At 38.2% G+C, this 23,046-nt stretch overlaps 2 protein-coding genes across 2 annotated transcripts; one reads left to right on the forward strand and one right to left on the reverse strand.

Annotated features, from left to right (window-relative positions):
- Positions 1 to 252: 252 nt before the first annotated feature.
- Or11a1 (olfactory receptor family 11 subfamily A member 1) lies at positions 253 to 1,194 on the reverse strand. Its single transcript, XM_020151223.1, has one exon. It carries the CDS (start codon positions 1,192 to 1,194, stop codon positions 253 to 255), a length of 942 nt encoding a protein of 313 aa, XP_020006812.1.
- Positions 1,195 to 15,286: 14,092 nt separating this feature from the next.
- Positions 15,287 to 16,245, forward strand: LOC109674189 (olfactory receptor 6N2-like). The gene is given in 2 exon segments (XM_020151228.1): positions 15,287 to 15,443; positions 15,446 to 16,245. Coding segments are annotated over 2 exon segments (957 nt in total).
- The last annotated feature ends 6,801 nt before the right edge of the window (positions 16,246 to 23,046 follow it).

Below are 23,046 nucleotides of genomic sequence, written 5' to 3' on the forward strand. Positions count from 1 at the left end.
TACAGTGTGGTCATTGAATATATGCATATTGTGTACGATGGTCAACTCAGGGTGATATTGTGACATACTCAAGAAAGAGCTAATAGAAGTTTAAATAATTTTTTAAACTAGCACTTGAAAATTGTTGCCCCACTGTCTTAATTTTTGGCATAAAAACAGAAGAGAAGAATGGTGGAGAAGAGCAGTGATTCATCTCCAGTCAATCCTGGGAAACTTCTCAATCATTATGTCCCCAGTTGTGCCCTTCTTTAATCACATTTCAGTTTGTTTAATGTAGAGAAGCTTCTGTAGAGCCTGATGAACCTCCTTGTTTCTCAGTGTATAGATCACAGGATTAAAGCTAGGAGTGACCACAGTGTAGAGCAGGGCAAAGACCTTGGAGAGAAGCTGGGAGTGGACAGCAGAAGGTGCAACATACAGGGCCATGAGAGTTCCATAGAATGTGGACACAACAGCTACGTGGGAGGAGCATGTGGAGAAAGCTTTTCTCCTGTTGGCTCCAGAAGGAAGTCTTAGCACAGTCAATGTAATCCGAGCATAAGATGCCAGAATTAGTCCAAAGGGAGCTGTGAGGAAGACTACAGAAAGAACAAATGTTGTCACCTGGGCCACTATAGGATCTGAGCAAGCCAGGTCCACCAAAGGCATGAAGTCACAGTAAAAGTGGTCAATGCGGTTGGGGCCACAGAACCTCAGCTGAGTCATCAGGACCACAACCAGTCCATCTACCAAGAATCCAGACAGCCAGGCTGTGACCACCAGCCCCAAGCACCATCTAGGTCCCATCAGGAATGGGTATTGGAGTGGGTAGCAGATTGCCAGGTAGCGATCATATGCCATAATAGCCAACAGGAAGCATTCAGCAGTGGCTAGAGAACCAAAAATAAAGAACTGGAGTAAACAACTAGACAAAGAGATGATGACCTCCTGAAGGAAGCCCTCCAGCATTTTTGGCAACACTGTGGAGGTGTAAAGGATCTCCAAGAAGGACAGATTAGCCAGAAAGAAATACATGGGTGTGTGGAGCCTCTGCGAGCTAACCACTACCACAATGATCAGCATATTCCCTATGATGATGGAGGTGTAGACAACAGTGAACACAATAAAGAAAAGGAGATGCAGCCTGGTAATGTCACTGAAGCCAAGGAGGATAAACTCAGTAATAGTTTGGTTTCCTGTGGAGACACTTTCCATGTGGGTCATTCAAGTTTTGCTTGGCAGTAATTGGAGAAATTTTACTGTGTCTCTCTATCTTCCATAGCAATCCTCTTAATATTAATAGGGCTAAAACAAAACAGATAAAAGTGAAAAATGAGAATCATTTAAACAAGTCCTCATCTGCCTTTGTAGCTGTCATTCCTTCACCAGGTCTCATCCTTTCCTGAATTCCTTAATTGTGTATATTCAAGGTTTAGGAGAGTTTAATCAAATTCACAATTTTAACCTTTCAAAACCCTTTAGCCTGTTAATTCCACCTACTGCTTCTATTGTATAATGAATCCCAGCATCCTAATCTGTATAATCAACCATAGCCTGATAGTATGATAAATGATAATGAGGTGGAAGTATAGGTGTTGTGGGAACAGAAAGAAAACAAACCCACACCAAGGTTGTGGGGCAGAGGGTGCAGGAATCAAGGTTAGGGAAGGGTGCCAGAAGATGGTAGCTTGTAAGTTCTGAAGGCCAAGTAAAAGTGAACTGGGGAGAAGACAGGAAAAGCATAGATTCTTGGTAGGAAAGCATAGATGAGAGCAAAGAGGTGAAGCTCTTAATATGAATCTCTATATCACCAGGTAGGGCTTCATTTGATGTTCAAAGTAATGTGTGCTTTTCACTACAGACAATGAGAATGAGTAAAATGATTGGGAACAGAAGAGAATGGTAGAAGAAAAATAAATAATTATACATATTCACCTATGTAAAATTTTAACATTATTATTATCTATGTTATTACATTAATAAAAATCTATTACACAAAGAGTAAGTGGGGTAATAATACAAAAGCCTAAAAAGGAAGTTGCCTAAAAGGTGGAAAACTGAGTAGCTCAGGGACAAAGGCGATGAGAGAGTGTTCACTGAATTCTATAGTAAGAACTTACCTGAGGCCAAATCTGTCTTTGGCATGGAATCCCATTGTCCACTTTCCTCTTCATTACTATTGTAAAATCATTAAAATCTCAGCTAAAGTTTCATCTCTCCCATGAAACCTCCTTGACTAAGAGAGGCCTTTATTTCTTGAGCAATCATGTACTAAGAATCTGGTATGCAGAAGGTATTACATTAGTTGGTGAGGATTAAAAAAAACAGGCCATGACTTTAAGGAGCCTGAAATCTTGTGTAACAGATGCACACATCAACAGAATTGAAATACACCGAAAGATGACTGGTGAAGTGGCTCAAATGATAGAGTGCCTGCTTAGCAAGTATGAAAAGAAATACACGGAAATAAAATTAATTACTAAAACCTGAACAAAATTGTTCTGGGAGGAAGTGGTGCTGGACTAACCATTTCATTGCTATGGAAAATGGAAAGAAGGGAGGTGAGGGTAACTCAGATAAGAAGAAAACCTTGGGTAGATAGTAAGGAAAGAAGCAAAATAAAATGTAAAGAGGAAAAGGAGGTAGTGGGATAAGTATCCACAGGTAATTAAAGGAAACTCATCTCTGCAGGAGCATTAGGATTTAGGTGAATAACAAGGGAAAGCAGAGATTAGAGAGTTGTCTGGTACCAGAGCTTGGGGGCCTTTTCATGTCATAATCAGGATCTGAAGCTTTATCCTGTAGACAACAAGGCACACCTGACAGCTTTTAAATGTTAGAGTGTCATGGTCCCACCTAGATTTGTATAGCATTATTGAGACTTGATCCAAGACAATAAGAATGACACTTGTCAGCAAATACATACAGCAAAGACTACATAAGCAAAGACTGCAAAAGACTACAAGTTCATTAGTACAAGAACCAAATCTTTACATCTACTATGGTATCCAAAAAAGTCTTTTAAAAATATGAAGTTACAGTAAATACCTCATGTTTAAAATGATCTCTCCTCTAACATAAACCCATTCGAATTGGTCAGAGAGAAGTTCTGTACTTTACAGATCTTAAATTCCTAATTTGAGTCTCTCTCTCTGTTGTGTTTAAAGCATCTGCAAACACAGTGTGTGGAACTTCGGTTGTAGCCATCTCATAATCAGATTGTTCCACAGATTCTGTTACCATTCTTGAAACTCCTTTTCTAGAAGGTAGAGTATTCCCTTATCTTCTGCCCCATCTGCATTTTCTTGTGATGTAAATTTGGCACTCCCTCTGTGGACTTCCTTTAACTCCTGAATTATTTTATCTAGTCCAAATCAAATCTTTAGTTTGGATCTGCCCAGGACAGAGGTGAGTATACAAATCAGGCTGGAAGACCTCCAGCAACAAACTGCTCATCACCACTACCTCCCCAGCTCATCACCATTGAATCATATACACCCTTAGCAATTTGTTTCTATATTGAGTCAGGATTTGCCTTTCTATTGTTTCTATTTGTTCTTGTTCCAGTTCATAAATAAAGAAAAATTCATGTGTGTGTGTGTGTATGTGTGACAGACCTTTAACTCATTGAAATAAGAAAAGGTAGGATAGAGGACAAGGTTAGTAAATTCAATGATTTTTTTTTGTGACAGTGACATATGCCTGTTCTGATCCACTCCATGACTTTTTTCTAAGAAACACTTATCATTCTTTTCATTCCAACCATTCTGGATATGTTTTCCAAGGAAAGATGAATGAGCTCAACAGTAAGCCAGGGAAAGAAAGGAATGGAAGCTCCATCAACTTCTAAATGGAAAAGCAAAGAGAGCCGCAGTCAGAGGCATTTGTCCCGGGGTGACAATCTGCAGGGCATCACAAGGATGACAGTCTTTGCAAACCCCAGGAGCAAAGAGAGAGAACCAACTGCAATATTTCTAGGTACCACTTACCTTCACTGTGCTAAGCCAATTCCGATTTTTCTGTGGATGTGGTTAGAAACAGCTTAGATAGAAATAAAAGCAAAGAGTGAAATATAAGTAGCAAGGGCAGCTTAGGGTATTAAGCTATTTTCCAAATTAGTCTAAGGTGGTATAATCTAAACATGAGCAAGTCAATCTCAAACAAGAGAACATGTCCACTTCCTATCTCCGAATTGGATTCCTAATTTAAGTCTCTCTCTCTCCGTTGTGTTTAAAGCATCTGCAAACACGGTGTGTGGAACTTTGGTTGTAGCCATCTCATAATCAGATTGCTCTTTGTTCCTTGTTTGAAAGATCTCCCATGTGAATCTATTTTTGTGTAAGAAAGAAAAGTCATTTTGGATTTTTAGAACACCACATTCCAAAACCTATTGTTCAAAGAGTGGGGAAAAAGAGGAAGAAAAGAGAGTTGGATGTGAGGACTATAGAAAAACGGGGAAGACATAGCACAGCAGGGTGGATGTGAGACTGTCTTAGAAAGAGAGGGATCATGGAATAATGGAAATGAATGAACTTAGAGTTGGCAAAACTCTGCATATAGCTGAATTTGAAGTTGGAAAACTAAAAAAAGGTAGAAAAAGTTTAAAATCAAGATGGATTTCATCTTACTAACTGGTAGGAAAATAAGAATAGTGCAAAAATACTTGCTTATTATCTGACAAGGAAATTATAAACAATCCTAAGTAAAAGCCTTGGCTCTCACCCAACCCAGAATGTGAGATGGCATAGTGCCCTGAACTAAAACTATCACCATTTATGGAAAGAAATTCAAGAAACATTCCAAGAAAACACACTTGAAGAAATATATATGAAATCATAAATTTTAATTTATCTTTTGGAACTAAGAAAATTTTATTTCCTTATGTACTTTGCAGTGTCTGCTAAGCATATTACTTTTTATAAATAAAGCAAACAGTAAGTAAATTTTAATTTAGTTCGAGTTTTTAATCTGCTAACTTTCAAATCTATATAATAAATATATACTAAAGTTTTTTTTTTAAAAACAGCATGATTTTAGGCATAGCCCAGTTTTTCCACACCATAAGAAAGAAAGACAAATATATGAGAAAATTGGAGTGAGAGTGTCTTAATTCTTCCTATACCATAATATCCTCTTTTAAGGTCCAATGTAGGAAACAGCAACACTAGCATTCTTAAGGGAGATTGGGATTTCCTGAAGTGCTTCTTAAAAAGAGACATTTTGATTCTCTAGGTTAATTGAAATCTGTTATAATTAGAGGGGAAATGGCTGTAGAGATAAACCTTTTAGCTTTTTTAAAGGAACTATGAATTAAGCTGTAAAAATGGAACTCTCATCTGACATAGCAGCCCTGCTCTCTAAAGACAAGACTGAAGAGCGTATGTGCTGAGGTCTTCTGAAGACTTCAGAAAGGTGGCATTACCTACCTTCTGTTCCCTCTCTTTTTGAGTTCAATCTGAAATAATATAGAGCATTGATTAGAACTATTACCCTTGTTACCCTTCACTCCTAAGCCACTTTCTTCTCCAGCTGCCATGCTCTTTTCTAGCTCCCAAATTATTCTGTCCTTTTATGCAAGCACTTCCTTTTATTTTAAAGAAGAGCTGACATCTTCCAAGAAGGCCCCTGAGAACCAATTATAATTTTGTGTAAAGCAGCCTTAAATGAACAAGACGTAACAGCCCACTGTGATGCTTGTCTTTTTTTGAGTTTCCTGAACTGTTGGCTTGACTTCACATAGGGCAGAAACTAAGAGCCAATGAAAACCCTCCTTTCTATTCCCTTATAGACAAATGTTCTCCATTTTGTATCCTAAGTTATTATAATTTAATTGATAAATAAAAATTGTATCATTTACAGTGCATAACATGATGTTTTGGTATATGTACATACTATGGAATAACTAAATCAAGCTAATTAACATGTATTACTTCACATAATTAGTGCTACCACTCCCTCTATAAGTCAGTTTTTGGGAACACTTAAATTCTACTCTTTTAGGTTAGATCAAAAAGAATTAACCTAGAAGGTAACACACACACACATAGGAAATCAACGTGAGTCAATGCCCTGTATAGCTATCCTTATCTCAACCAGCAAAAACCCTTTTTCCTTCCTATTATTGCTTATACTCTCTCTACAACAAAATTAGAAATAAGGGCAAAATAGTTTCTTCTGGGTATTGAGGGGGTGGGGGGGAGAAGGAGGGGGCAGAGTGGGTGGTAAGGGAGGGGGTGGGGGCAGGGGGAAGAAATGACCCAAGCCTTGTATGCACATATGAATAATAAAAGAAAAAAAATTCTACTCTTTTAGCAATTTTCCAGTGTAAAACACACTGTTGTTAACTATAGTCACCCTGTTGTAACAATAGATCTCTTGGATCTCCTGTGTAACTGAAACATTAAGTTCTCTTACAAGTATTTTTCTAACTCATCCCTTTCCCACCCTCAGCCCATGGTAAATGTCTATTCAGATCCTTTGCCCATTTTTTCATTCGAGTTATTTTTCTTGCTATTGATTTGAGGTCCTTATATATTTTGGCCCCTTGTCATGTATAGGGTTTTCCAGTTTCTTCTCTCAATCCACGGATTCTCTCTTTGCTCTATTATTTATTTCTCTTGCTGTGCAGACGCTTTTTGATTTGAGGCAATCCTATTTATTTTTACTTTTATTCCTGTGCTTTTGGTATTGTACCCAAGAAATATTGCCTGAACCAATGATATGGACTTTTCTCCAGTGCTTTCTAGTAGTTTTACAGTTTCAGTATTTAACTCACTTGGAATCTATTTTTATATGTAGTGTGAGAGAAGGATTCAGTTTCACTCTTCTGCATGTGTAAACCTAGTTTTCTCAGCACTATTTGTTCAAGGGACCGTCCTTTATCTATTGTGGGTTCTACTGAGTAGTCATATGATTTTGATCAGTTTTTTCCATGTTCATGAAGTTCATTGGGTTGAATGAAACATTTCCCACAGTGCTTACAAACACAGGGTTTCTCTCCAGTGTGAATCTTTTCATGATGGTGAAGGGTGCCACTCTTAGCAAAGGCCTTATGACATAGCTTGCAAACGTAGGATTTCTCCCCACTGTGAATCCTTTCATGATATCTAAAGGTAGAACTAGAGGACAAGGCTTTCCAACATTTTTTACACACATAGGGTTTCTCCCCAGGATGAATTCTTTCATGTTTCTGAAGTCTACTGGGTTGAATGAAAACTTTTCCACATGACTTACATACATAGGGTTTCTCTCCAGTATAAATTTATGATCTCAAACTTCTCCCGTAATAAAAAAGGCTTTCCCAAATTGCTTACGGGAATAGTATTTCTTTCCAGTCTGAGTCTGTTCATGTACTTGAACCTTACCACAAAGAGCAAAGTGCTTACATGAGTATGCCTCCTCTTCAGTATGAGTCCTTTCATGGCATAGAAGTAAGGGCTTTACCATACTGCTTAACATGGGGTCTTTCTTGAGTATGACTTTGTTCATGGTTCACAAAGCATTTTGGATTACTGAAGGCTTTTCCATATTGCCTACATTTATACAGCTTTTCTCCAGGTTCCAGATATTCATAAGGCTTTTGTCCAGTGTGAATACCAATCACATTGAGAGAGGCATGACCCATGAGGACATCTCCACACACGAGACCTTCACTAAGTTTTACTGCAGCAGTTTTCTTGTTCTTAGTATCTGGAACCCACTTGATAATTTCTGCATATCGATTAAATTCTTCTTCAGAGTCTCTCAGTGACTTCACTTCTTGGGTTTCTGAGGGCGCTCTTGTAGTTTCTTTAATTTTATGGTTCCACCTTTTTTCCTACAACATCCAGGTTCCTGAAAGTTTCTTGCATCACATCTTTGTAGAACTTCTTTTAGGAAGGATCCAACAGAGCCCATTCCTCCACAGTGAAGTTCACAGTCACATCCTCAAAGGTCACTGACTCCATGTCCAGCTTTCTGCACATCCTGGTGTCCACCAGCGTCTCATGAGTTCACAGCAGGCCACAGCGCAGACACTGTACAACGAGGTTTCTCAAGCACCAGAATAGACGACCAAACATGGTGGACAGGGAAAACTTGATCTTTCATTATGTTAATTTTATGTATCACATTTATTGATTTGTGTATGTTGAGCCATCCTTGTATTCCAAAGATAAATCTCACCTGATCATGGTGAATGATCCTTTCGATATACTGTTGAATTCATTTTGCTAGCATTTTTCTGAGAATTTTTACATCTGTGTTCATCATTACATTGAACTGTGAGACACACTACTTAAAAAATTCAATAGCTTAAATCACATTTGTGATACATCCTTACTACAAAAATTAAAATAAAATAACATTTTCTAAAAAAATTGGTACTTGCTACTTTCCCCCACCATTCCAATCAACTGATGAATCCCTTGTTAAGATATTGATCTCTGAGCTGGTTATGGTAGCCCATGCCAATAACCTTAGCACTTAGATGACTGAGACAGGAGGATTGTGAGTTTGAATTCAGCCTGGGATATACTGCAAGTTCAAGATCAATCTGAGATACACAGCAAGATGTTATCTCAAAAATAAAAAAATAGACATTGGGTGTCTTTTTAAAATTTTTTTCTTCATTTATAAAATTGTGCAGATGTATTACCCTGTAACTATCTGCATAGGTGTCAAAAAGGTCAATGATATTTTGTTAAATGGAAAAAACAAGGGGTAAAACAGTGTGGTTTTGTGTGTTCCTATTTGTGTAAAAAATATACTTACATATGTTTCCACGTGCCTAATTAAGAAAGTACTAACTCTAGCTGGGCATAGATTCTAGTGTCCCAGGGATCTGGAATATTAGAAAGATTTGATTTCTATTGCATACATACTTTTTTATTTTTCAACAAATAATATTATCAGTGAATCCTTTTAAAAATTTACTTATCTTTCTATTGCTGTGCTGAGTGGGGGTACATTGTAGCATTTATAAAAGTTCTTACAATATATCAAATATATCATACTTGAATTCACCCCTCCACCATTCTCTTTTGTTCCCCCCTCCCCTCCTTCCTGGAATAGTTTCAACAGGTATCATTTTTACATTTACTTATATGTGTATACAGTATTGCACTATATTAACATTTTGCCATGTAAAAAATTTGCCAGGTTTATTTTTTACATGTTTATCAGTTATAATGTAAGCTATTTTATTTTTTTAAAATTTCTTTTATATTTATAAAATTATAAAAGTAATGGAAACATATTATAACAAAAGAAAAAAGATTAAATAAAGGTATAATGATCTCCCCCTATTGTTACTCCTGTAATCATTCCTTGCCTCTATCCAATGTAAAATTCTAGTGTGAATCCTTGCATATCTTCACTTTGCACAAAGATAGATAGACATTTCAAGTAAAGTGCTCTCTAAAATAAAATGAGCATTTTTTTCTACAAATATCAACTGATGTTACACACACACCACACACGCACACACACACACACACACACACACAAAGGGGTTAGCTGTGTTAGCTGTGGTTGGTGAGTTGATGGATGATTTGAGATCCTGCATGGGCACATGCCTGAGCACAGTGGCAGAAAGTGTGAGACAAGCAATATGCACATTTGCAGTTGGGGATGAACAAGGAGAGAGATGCTCTACCCTGTTGTTGCATTTCTCATAGTGTAAACAAGTGTCTTTATCATAAGACATTTAGTGCCATGTTTTCAGTATCTTTTGTTAATGATTTCACTGTTTAAGATGGCCCCAAGTGTGGACAGGCAGATGTATCCCTCTCTAGGAGATGCCCACCTGTCAGGGCTTTGTGCCCTGAGGACATGCTGTACTCCCCACACCAATCATCTCTGTGAGGCACCTCTGTGTGCCTGGGTCTTGGGGGAAACAGCTCCCTTGGGAAGAGACTCACACCAATAACACTGTCTCCTCAGGGCAGTTTTATTTGTGCCTGGAGGCTCAAAAAATTAAAAATAAACTGGAGGAAAATTGTGAAGTCTGTGGGAACTCCTGACACTGTAAGCTGTTCATGGTTATGAAGGACAGGAAGGGAAAAGAGGATGTTTGTGGGGAGTTTCTTGCCACAACCTTCTTTACCAGCTCATCTTTCTCACTGTTTATCCTAAGTCAAAAGCTGTGTCCTACCTCTTCACTCCACAGAACTTTCTGAGCATCATTCTGGGCCTCTCTCATCATTGGTGAGTGTTATCTACTTCTTCTCTGCTACCTAAAGCCTGTGGGGACCAATGTCTTGGTCATACAAAACAGATTAGAAATGGATAGGTTGAGCATTTTCAATGATTGTGGGCCATGTAGCCCCTCTAATAGCTCAGGAGAGAATTGCATTGTATCAGTTTTAGGAAGGAAGAGAGGAAGGAAGGAAGGAAGGAAGGAAAGAAGGAAGGGAGGAAGGACTGAAACTTAGCACAGTTAGTTAGCTCCAAGGGTATTCTGGAGCTTCACTCAACAGAAGAGTGTTTTGAAGTATTTCTTCCCCATCTGGAATCACAGAATAAAGTGAAATGATTAATGAGAAAAAAAGTTCTTCATCAGCTGTTGAGGTCAGGGAGAGAGATGGGGAAGATAGAAGCACTTGGAGTCTTTCATTTCTAAGTTAAATTCAGACAGTTCCTCAGAGATAGCCAAATGCCAAGCTACAGTTTAATTTTTACACTAAAATTTTAAAGATTAGTTGTTTTAATGCATATTTTCTCTGATTCAACTTGTCCACAGCTTTGCAGAGAAGTGATACAATCAATGGCTTTCTCGGTGATATCTTTTATTTATTTTTATTTTTATTAATTTTTGATAAAATTATATACTTACTTAGTTTAAAATTTAAATAATAGGTGAATTTGAATAATAGATGTAAGGTAAAAATGTACTTATACTATTTTGACACCTCTTAAGAGTCTTTATAGAACGTATAAGAGATGATTGTCAAAGTTTCAGAAAAAAAAACTTGAATGATAATTAAGAGAATTCTCTAAGGTGATAGAGCTGATAAATGCAATTACTTCATTACTAGCTTAGATTCTAGGCATACGAATTACACTTTGAGTAACAGCATAGTGTTATTTTGGAGAATAGATAAGGTGGGGCAGGACTTTTGATAGCAAAAGTCATGGAAGCACAGGAAGGTGGGTTTACTCCTCTCCTGGCACATTCTCATTCACACTTATCCTGGAAAATAAGATATAATAAAGAAATTCCAGGTTTATATATGGAAAAGTACAAATAACATTCTACAACACTAATCCCAGGATTCAAAAAGAAACCATAAATAAAACCCAATGGGCTCTGTTTCTCATATTTCAGAACAGCTGAAAAGAGATGTGGTCGTTCCTGTGGAGAAGGGAATGCCAAAGGGCTAGTAACATGAGAATATCCAGGAAATTGTATAGATGCCCTGAAATAGCAGTTGAAAAGTATGATATTAGATGCAGGTAAAGTCAAAACAGAATCTGGTGATAAAGAAGAGAGTGAGAAGAAGTCTCAGTGGAGATTTTCGTGTCCATGATATTAGTCACTTGTCCTTTTTCATTTCTTCAGACAAAGTGGGAGAGTAAGGAATGGTGTGACTTCTCACATTTCTTCTCCATCCACAGAATTTTCTATGTGAACATCTCAGTGGGTAGAGCTGAGTTCTGGGCTATTTACCAGAAAACTACTTGTCTTTGCCCATTCCATGGCTTGTGCCACTCACTGAAAAAGGAGGAAAAAGTAAAAGTCAGAGAAAAAGAAAACACAAATGGGAGAAAAGCAAAAATGTCAGGTGCAAATTCATCTCTGCCATCCTGAATCTGTCAGCATGATGAGAACATATCCCTGGAAAGGGATAGAAGGGTATTGTGAGGCATAGATGCTACAGTTACAGATAAAATCATTCACAAGAGAATTAAAGGTGCAGTTAAAAGCCAGCAGGTGGGCCCAGAGACCAGACAACCCAAAGGCTTCAGTTTTCATATCACATGCCACTTGTATGACTTTCAACAAACTACCTCCTCTCAGGCCACTCAGGTTAGGTGTGGTTATTGGACTAGAATATGCAGGTCTAATTGTTGTTCTGACAAAGTATATGACCCACTCTGACTAATCAGAATTCCAAAATGTGAGTTGGGTAAGGTGGTACACACCTGTAATCCTAGCACTCAGTAGGCCGAGGCAGGAACATTGCAAGTTCTGGGTCAGCCTAAGCTACACATCAAGATGTGGTCTTAAAAAAAAAAAAATCAAAGGCTGTGGATGTGGCTCCATGGTAGATTTTCCTAGCAGGTGCAAGACCTTGGGTTCAATCTCCCGCACTGCAAGTACCCCCACCCCCCCTGCCAAAACAAACAAAACCAAAAAAAAAGCTACAACTAATTCAGAAATGTAAAGGTCAGTGGCCTAAAACCTAAGGCTTCATAAATGAATCAAAGATGGTGACAGCCAGGCATGGTGGCACATGTCTGTAATCCCATCTACTTGGGAGACAGAGGTAGGAAGAGCACAGGCTGAGGCTGACCTGGGTAAAAAGCTTGAGATCTTATCTGAAAAACTGACTCAAGCGAAAGGGCTGGTGGTATGTCTCAGGTGGTAGAATGCTTGACTAACAAGCATGAGATCCTGAGTTTAAAACACCAGTACCACCTAAAAAGAAAAAAAAACCAACAAGAAGGATGGCTACTATTTTACAAAACAAAGGGGGTTGAGCAAAGGCATTGAGGCAGGCAGGAGCTAGTCATTCAGTGTAAAATAAGAAAAACTGTCTAAAATGACCCTCAGCAGTTCAATTTTCTGAATATTAAATGTATATCATGAATTAATGATATGTATAGTTTACTAAAGAGTATCAAGATATGGGCTGTCCATGTGAAATGGTTTTATTTTTATGGTGATTGTCATAAACAACATCACTCAGTTGACTCCTTCACTTTCTACGGGATAGCTGACTTCACTAATTTGTCAATCACGTCCTGTTTGAGAATGTTCTTTGGGCTAATAAAATTGTTCTCCCTTTTTAAACTGAAGTATCACTTTGCACACAAAGGCCTGTTTGTATTTAATTTCAGTCATATTTTACTTAAAAATCCTCCCCTCTTTTTTTTTATAACCCCGGCCAACAGTCAGCACTAGCACCTCAGAGAAGAATGGAAAGGGCTGGTTTGCCCCTACCCCCTCTTCCCTGTTGTCTCCTGTCTTGCCACTGGGGATGTGAGGAGGGAGAGGAACAGCACACTGGTGAGGTGGCCTCTCTTCTCAGCCGGTGGTAGCTTCTGCTCTGGGCCTTTGTGTGACTCATTTAAACAGATGGTAGCCAGCTTCCCTTAGCCTGGGTACCTACTCAACTTTATCTCAGCTAGTGACCTTATACTGAATTCCTAATGTCTGTGACTCTTTGTCCTATGATTCACAGTAGCCCCTAAACTTGTCCACCCTCCCTGACTCTTAGTCTGGGACTTGTACCTATGGGTAGAATCCATCTTCCAAACTCCTGAGAAAGCTGCAATACAGGAAGCAAGACATGACTTTTCTCTGTCTCCAAACTCACCACATCATCTCTCCCAAGGCTCCCCCTTGTTAGCATACTGCTGGTCAGCAAGTCCCATGGCTGAGTGAGCATCCAGCCAAGAAGCCAGAAATCAGTTCTCCCTGTTAGAAGGTACCTCTTTCCCCCTTGGCTTTGGGGAAGAAAACAAAATACAAACACACCCTCTTACCCAGAGGAGGCCAGATGAGAGGGTATATTCTCTTCACAACCCCTTCCTTCCTCATAATCATAACCCACCTTTCCTCTCAGACCCCCTCTTAAATAACGGAGGGTCAGGAGAGGGAAAAGCAGGAGTTCTATTTCTGCTAATGTGAGACCTCTCAGAAGTTCCTGTTGGGAGAGAGCAGGTCCCCTCAGAATGTGTGAATTTACAATGAGTTTTGAGGAAATAGGAAAAACCCCACTATAAAATCTAAAACTACACTTCTACATTCATGTGTCATGGGAACAGATTTTGCAGGGTCCAAAAGGAGTGCTAAGCAAAGAAGATGGGCTGAGACTCTGGACCAAACTGATGAAGAGACATTGATGAGCAGTCATGTCTTTTATAGTTTGAAGTGTGCATTCCTGTGCAGGTATATGTGTATCTAAATACATGCGCTAATAAAATAGCCAGTAAGTAAATACTCCAAATATAGTTAATGTCTGCACTGAATGTAAAAATTTGAGGTGATTCTTATTTTCTTCTTAATACTTACCACTTTTCTACTTTTTTCTCAACTAGCAACATGTTTCTGATATCAAAATAAAATAACTGTCTTGAAATCAAAATTTCTAACAGTGTTAAAATGTTTTTTATAAGATATCTGGAAACAGAAACTTACATTTAAAGTGACTGGTAACTGGGGCTGGGGCCATGGCTCAAGTGGTAGAGCACTTGCCTAGCAACCACAAGGCACTGAATTCAAACCCCAGTACTGTCTAAAAATGAAATAAAATAGAATAAGAAATTAAATGACTGATAACCTGATGACAATATGACATTTTGGGACTATATGTCAGATTGCATTGGGTGCTAGGTTTTTGCATCACACCAGTTTTTACATTGTGTCAGAACAATTTCCTATATAGAGCATAGGACCAATGTATAGCAATGTATAGCATATTAACTTAATTTCCCAATGATGAATGGTTTTCTGGAAAGCAATTTTGTAATTTTTATTAAGAGCCATGAAAATTTTCACAGCTTTTGACCCAACCATGGGAAACTTTGAAAATACATAAAGATAATAAGAAGAAAATAAAAACCACTGCTAACTCTACATTCCAGATTACAGCCATTGTTGGCATTTTGATGTTTTCAGTCTTGATATATATATTTGTGCAAGTAACAAAAGTAGAATTATGTTTTTTGTATTTAATATCTAACCCACTTTTCTCATTTATCTATCACTATATCATGAGAAATCTCCATGTTAATACTCATAAAGGGTTCTTTGATGACTATTTTTGATATTTCCATTATGGAGACACTCTTATGAATTGCAAATCTATAAAACTCATGCCTTGATAGTGTCAATCTTATCATTTTCATCAATCCCAATGCTAATTTTAACCATGGAAGCCAAAGTTTCCTCTGAGGTTTGTTTACCTGGACATATTGGGTGAATGATACCTGTTCCCCTGACAGACTCTAATTCATTCCAAAGTTCCCATCAGTGAAGTTGCTGGATTTGTTTACATGTCAAAAACATGAAGAGAGGAAAAGTAACTATCCACATTACTAAGGACACCTGAGATCTTCATATTCTTACTCCTCCACTTGCCCAGGTGACTCATCAGACTGAATGGAGAGAGTCAACCGCACATTAGTCACTGAATTTATCTTCCTGCAATTTTCTACCTCGTCACATCTACAGTTGCTCTTCTTCTCCCTTTTCCTCCTGGTCTACCTCCTGTCCTTGGTAGGCAACACACTCATCGTGCTTATTGTGGCCCTGGATGGCATCTCCACACTCCCATGTACTTTTTCATCTGTAATCTCTCCTTGGTAGAGCTCTGGTACACCACAGTCACTGTGCCCAAGATGCTGGCCAATTTTCTAAGTTCCAAAAGGGTCATCTCAGTTTCCAGCTGCATTACCCAGTACTATTTCTTCTTCTCCTTGGCTGCCACTGAGCTCTTCATCCTCACCACCATGGCCTTTGACCGCTATGCTGCCATTTGTCGCCCACTCCATTATCCATTGTTACCCAGTCCCCAGACTTGTGGGACTCTGGCTGGGATCTGCTGGTCTGTGGGATTCCTTTGCCCCATTTTTCCTTCCCTCCTCCTTGCACAAATTTCTTTCTGCACACCAAGCCAGATCAATCACTTTTTCTGTGATGCTGATCGGCTTTTCCACCTTTCTTGCACAGACACATATACCATCCATGTGGTGGGATATGCTTTTAGTACTGTGATTATACTAGGAGCCTTGGGCTTTACCATGGCTTCTTATGCCCGAATCCTGGTCACAGTCCTAGCCATGGCCTCAGCTGCTGCCAGATATAAAGCCTTTTCCACCTGTACAGCTCACCTTTCTGTGGTAAGCATCCACTTTGGCACTCTCATATTCATGTATGTCAGACCAGCAGTAAAATATGAGTCAAATATCAACAAGATTGTGGCTGTCTTCTACTCAGTCATCACCCCACTTCTCAATCTTCACATCTATACACTCCGCAACAAGGATGTCAAGAAAGCCCTGAAAGTATTGGTGTCCCATATCCAAAAGGCCTGCCATTCATGCAAGGAGACTCAGTGATGGTCTTACTGGATCCAGGTCACTGTGTTAGGTGCCAGAAGGTCCTTGAGCTCATCAGAGAAAGAATTCACGGAGGAGATTTAAACAGGAGCAGGTTTATTACTGCAAAGCAAAGTGAAAGTATACTCTCATCTCTCACAGAGAGATTGGGCAGGCTGAAGAGACAGCTCTGGTGAGGGTACCAAGACCTCAAGTTTTTACTGGAGTCTGAAGACATGGAGATTTTCAGTCTTGGAAAACTGTGTATGTGTCATTAACTCCTCTCACATATTGGGTGGGGAGTTTTTGGCCTTGGATGGTCAGACTGTGGCTTTTCATTTTTCTACAGGCTTCAGGGGTTGTGAGTCATCAAGTTATTGTGTTAATGTCAGCAGATCACTGTGTGATTTTTAAAAAATTAACATCTAAGCCCTAATTCTCAGACATCATGCTTTCTAATTTCCTGCCTTGCCCTTTTATCATTCCTCCCTTGAGGAATACAGACACTTATATTCTTATAAGGGAGTAGGACTGTAGATATTTTTTTCAAAAACTACTTCCTACCTAACAGGGGTGTTGGCACTACCCATGGGTTCACCTTTTCTCCTTGCTGCCTATTAGGAGTAATGACTGGGATTGAGATACTAGAACTTAACAATGTGGTGGCCTGATCTAGAGTTCCTGGTTGTTGATAACACTTACCTTGTGGTGTTAGCTGAAAGCTTTGGCATACTATCATTTAAAATATAGGTGAACTGCTGAAGCCCAACAGTTGGATTTGTTGTGGGTTGACACTATGGTCATTGCCAACTGCAAGAAGAGTTTCCGCTCCACTGTGACTGGCAACAGCAGCAATCTGTGGGTGAAGAGAAACATTTATATAGTAGTTTCATTGCCATATCATATCCATTTAGCAAAACAATGGCTTCCTCTTGGGGTCTATGACTTTCCCAGACACAGGTTTCTACCCAGGCTTACAGTACCAAGAATGGGTCTCCTCCCATGGAGAAGGCCTAAGATCCAATCAGAATCACAACAATACTAGTTGTGCCACTATTGTACTGGTGGGTATATCCTGTAGGACATACTGATAAAGTAACACATGGGTCCCCTAGCCTAACTGGCCCATTGGGGACAATTCTCTGTCAGAAGTCTCCATAGTATCCTCCAACACTACAAATGCTAGCCAGTAGGGAGCAAGTTTCCAGTTCAGTTGCAGTTTGATTTCCCCATGTCCTGTGACCAGAGCATGTTGGTGTTCTTAGCAATAGAACTGCTAACTAGTTCTGACATGTAACCAAGAACAGTGGCAATAGCCTATATAATGTTGGGGAGCCTCAGGGCCCTTCTAGCCATGAACTCAAAAGGATGTAGCCCACCCCTGGCACTGGGTTTTTTACTAAACAAATGTACAGCTTTTGGATGCATTCTTTTCCCTCCTTAAGAACCATGATTTTGTCTCTCAGTAGACCTAAACTTCTTGAACTTTACAGTCAGTCCAAGTCAAGTTAACTGGGGTGATGTCACATTTCTGGGCAGAATCACTACCACTTGAGCCATTCTACCAACCTGGTGTCACATTTCTGCATGTTATGGCAGGATTGGGAGATACATAAGATAAGCCTGTGAGAGGAAATCATTCTTCCCTGGATCCTCTAACAGTAAATAAAATGGGTGGAACAAAACATTCGAATGTCCAGCAGAAATCTGGTATAGCCTGTAAGGAACTACTTGGCTACTGTGCAAGAAAAGTAATCACATGATTCCTTATGCCACCACCATGGAAACAGTGTGAAAAATAGGTATTAGACAAACTAGCAAGACAAGTAGGGACCTGACAAGTGCACAGGCTAAAAAGATCCTTGTGTTCTGCAGCAACTTCCAGTACACAAAGGAGGGAAACTTCTAAAGTAAAAGCAGCACAAACACAGACAACTTACCCTTGATCAGTTCCACCCTCAACCAACACATAATACCAATGTGTACAATAGGATTTACAAGAGACCCTAGCTAATTTCCCTCTGTTTGAGTGGTACTGGGGATCAGTAACTGTGCCCTGAGCACATGGAAAAATTTTAGGCCACTGGTATCCCCATTCCAGTGGTGAAAAACTATGACCTTGCCACTACACAATGCTTCCTGAGCACTGAGAATGCTTCAACTGAACTAATAAAGGTGATTAAAATCTGCAGTCAATATCTTGGCCTTAAGTGGGCAAATCCCAAGGCAGAAACATACAAAAATTTTAAAAAGGCAGCATGATTCCTTCAAAAGACAGATACTCCACAAGAATAGACTCTAAAAAATGTAAAGTGGATAAAAACCCGACAGTAAATTCAAAAGAATAATTGTAAGAATGGGCAGGAAAGTTAAAGAGAACTATATAAACACCTGAATGAATTCAAAGAGAATACAAATAAACAGCTCAATTAAGTAAGAAAGTATGCAGGACATGAAAGAGGAATTTAATAAAGGCACAAAGAGCTTGGAAAGATCAAACTGAAATCCTAGAAATGAAAAGCTTAATAAGTCAATCAAAAACCTCAGTTGAATGTCTAATCAATAGACTAGATCAAGCTGAAGGTAAAATATCAGAATTTAAAGACGAGGAACATGAATTAGAACATTCAGACAAAGATAAAGATAAAAATAAGAAAGTACAAATGAAAATGCAAGACTCCTGGGTCACCATTAAAAGAATACACTTGAATCATGGATGTAGAAGAAGAGGTACAGCTAAAGGCATAGAAAACATATTTAATAAAACAGTAGAAGAAAATCCCCAAGTTGTGAGAAAGAGATGATTATACAGACACAGGAGGCTTTTAAGACACCAAACAGATGCAAACAGGAATTTTCTCATGTCATGTTATAGTTAAAACATTAAGTACACAGAACAAGGAAAGGGCATTGAAGGCTACAAGAGTGACACATCACACCATATATAAAGGCAAACACATCAAAATAATAGCATTCTCAATAGAAACTCTAAAAGCAAGGAGGGCATGGAGTGATTTATTTCAAACCCTGAAAGGAAACATCTGCCTATCTAGATTATTGTATTCAACAAAGCTAACTTTCATAACTGAAGGATAAAAGAGAAAAACCTTCCTTAATAAACAAAAAATAAAGTAATTCATGGTTACTATGCCTGAACTGCCAAAGATATTAAAAGGATCCTACAACCATGAAAACATGGGAAAACATACGTCTCACTAGAAGAGTAAACAAATGAAGAAAGAATAAAAAAAAACAAAATGACAGGAGTTACTACAGACTGTTCAATAATAACTTTGAATGGTAATGGTCTCAATTCTCTAATCAAAAGACATAGATGATAGCTTGGCATGGTGGCTCAAGCCTATAACTCCAGATATTCAGGAGGCAGAAATTGGGAGGATCATGGTTTGAGGTCAGCCCAGGGGAAAAAACGTAGTGAGATCCCCATCTCAACAAATAATCTTGGTGTGGTGGCATGCACCTGTGTTCCCAGGTAGGTGTCAGGTGTAAATAGGAGGATGGCAGTCCAGGCTGGCCCTGAGAAAAGTGTAAGAACCTATTTGAAAAACAACTAAAGCAAAAAGGACCAGGAGTGTGGTTAAAGTGGTAGGTTGCTTGCCTAGCAAAAGTGAAGTCATGATTTCAAACCCTGGTACTCTCCCTCTACAAAGAAAGACAAAATACACTAGAAACTAAGATGGTGTATTAGAGACACATCATTTTGAGCAAGAAAAACCAAGTTTAGAAAGACAAATAACACACTTTCCTTCATATTGTTTAATTTAGAACTATAAAATAATAATGTAACAAACAAAAAATTGGAGGAAGGAGCCAGCAGGAAGGGAATGTAAAAGGGATAAGGTGATTGGGGGTGTGAATGTGATCGAAGTACATTATATCCATGTATGAAATTTCATACTAAACCCCATTAAAACAATAAAAATAAGATGGCAAGGTAGGAGGAAGGGATGGAGGGAGGAATATGATGTAAGCACATTATATGCATGTATGGAAATATCACAGTGAAATCTCTTTGTACAATTAATTTATGCTAATAAGAATACCCTAAACTTGTGGATTCAGGAAAGACCAGGGATAGCCCATGCAATCTTTATAAAGAACAAGCTTGGAGGCTACACATTTCCTGATTTCAAAATGTGTTACAAAACTGTAGTAAATACAACAGCTGGAGATTGCATGCAGATAGGTGCATATCTCAAGGGCATTTCCCATGTACTGTGGCTTTGGTCTAAAATAAGAGAGAGGTTGTTTCAAGGATGGTTTTAAGATATCACATTTGTAAAATTGTCTAAGCTTCAATTAGAATTCTATGTCCCTCATTTATGTTAAAAAGAACTTTATTGGTATCAATCATTTCAGTTGCATCATCTTGGACTAAAATTATAAGAGTGGGAAAAATCCATGACTGGGTTTTATAATTCTATGTACCCCCCAGTTTTCTTTTGAATGAGATTTTCTATTATTTCATCCTACATTATCATTATGTGTTGAGTGTGTGATAAGTTGGCTCCTTAGTGCAAAGATGATCAGAGCTAATGACATCCTACTTGAAAAGTCATGTCTAAGAAGTCCCATCTGTATTTTGTCCTGATTTTGATGAAAAAAAATTAGACTGTGAGTTGATGCTTTATTGAGATGAGATTTTAGAATTTTGGGGAGGGCTAGTAGTTATGCTTTATAAATGGGGAGAATATAAATTATTAGTAGTCAGAAGTGGGATTGTAGTGGATTAAGGATGTCCATGAAGATTTTTGACACTCCTTCCTTTGAAGTGGGGTCAATTTCCTCTTCCCACAAAGCTCAGCTGGCCTGTGACTATTTGGCAAATAGAATACGGCAGAAGTTATGTCAGTGCTGGTCATGATTATGTCTTTGAGATAACTGGCAGTTTTCGCCCTGGTTTATTGTTCCATGAAAAAATTTGACCCAAGGCTTCCTTGATGAAAAACAAATGCTCACCACATGGGGCAACTGGATAAGGACAGAGAGAAACAGAGAGGCTTTGTCACCTCCCAGATGATCCATTGCTGGCTCTGAAGGGCTCACAGGGGGGACCCAGAGACTATGGAACAGAGATAGCTCTTCTTTGCTGCTCCTTTCCCCTGGCTTATCCACGGAGACAAGCAATAACATCATGGGTTTTAAGCCATTAAATTTTCAGGGCCCACTGAGTGATGAAGCAATCGATAAGCTTAGTCCCATATGCTTCTCTATAGTTGACAAATTCCATTCCAATTGGATCTTTAAACAAAAATGGCACAACAGAAATGAGAGTAGAAATGATGTCCACTGCTAATATGGGATAGTGCAGAGGGGGAAATTCCTTCTCCACACACACATCCTTCTGTAAACTTAAGTGTATTAGTGGGACCAAAAAAGGTAGAGTTGGAAGACAGAAAATGTACAGGAGTCAGAGGTCAGAATCAAATTTTTTGAATTTACAAAGATAAGAAACAAAGAAAGAAAGAAAAAAAGAAAGAAAGAAGGAAGGAATGAAGGAACGAACGAAAAAGAAAGAAAGAAAGGAAAAATTAAAACGAGTGGCTTTGATTAGTCAGTCAGTCTGACAACATTGTGAAAGAACAGTGGGAGGGGAGAGGTAGACAGGAGAGATTATGTGAGGAGGATGAATAGGATCAAAGTACCTGGTACACATGTGTGCAAATGTCATAATGAAACCCATTGTTTTGTACAAAACTATTAATGCAAATATATTTTCATAGACTTCTGCCTATGTTTCTGAGTATTATAAATACTGTAATCCACTATCCTCTCAGGGTCAGCCACCAATTGTAGGAGCCTAGAAAGTGATGAATATGGTAGCTTTTATCTACTAGCTTCAAAAGTACTTCAATAATTATGATTTCAATGCTTTTAGTTAGTGTAAGTTTGGTGCAAAGTAAGGAAAGAAAACAAAATTTTGATGAGTTCTTCATATCTAATAAAATTATCTGACACTATATCACTTTAAATTTTGTCAATATATATATATATATAAATAAGAGAATAAAACAAAAAAGTGAAGAATTTTGTAAGTCATAATTTTCCATTTCCAAATGTTGATGTAAAATTAATATATTTAATGAGATGGATAAATTTTTGAATTTCTTCAAACACCCTTCAATTTTAATAATATTTTACATTAATATTTAACAGCTTGACCAGATTATTTCTAAAACACATATGGAGATAGAGCCTCCAGAACTCCTTAGATGAACCATGAGTTACTGTATTTTTCTTAATTAAGGAATATAGTGTCATTTGCTTCATTATTCATTTACCTCCGCATATGAAGAAGAAATTATTAATGTTTCCTTTAAAGTGTCTTTAATTCATGTCAGTTAACATTTACCTTTCCAATTGGTAGCAATTGTCTTATATTAAGTCTGCAAGATATAAAATATTATATTTTTACTGAACACATTACAGCATGTCAAACTAAAAGATACCTGCCAGTACAGACTCCTATGTGTTAGCCATCTATGCAGTACATGGGCTATATAGACATTTTGTATACTTGATTTCATACATAAGAAAGTGTAGCAAATAAAATTTGTCATCTGACATCCTCTACAAATTTTAGCATTAGGATTATATGGCTCATATTCCATTGGTTCAAATTACCCTTGTGTTACCTAAAAATGAATTATCAAATACGAATACAATGCAGTTCTCCATATAGTTTTCTTTCGTTAAGTTCCTTGCTATACATCGTCTAAACAATTGCATGATTTCACATCTCAGTGTTCTCACTGATGCTTAATTATTTATACTTTAGAAGAGTTCTCTAGATTCATCCAA

The sequence above is a fragment of the Castor canadensis genome, chromosome 8, assembly GCF_047511655.1.
Source record: "Castor canadensis chromosome 8, mCasCan1.hap1v2, whole genome shotgun sequence".
NCBI classification, from domain to species: domain Eukaryota; kingdom Metazoa; phylum Chordata; class Mammalia; order Rodentia; family Castoridae; genus Castor; species Castor canadensis.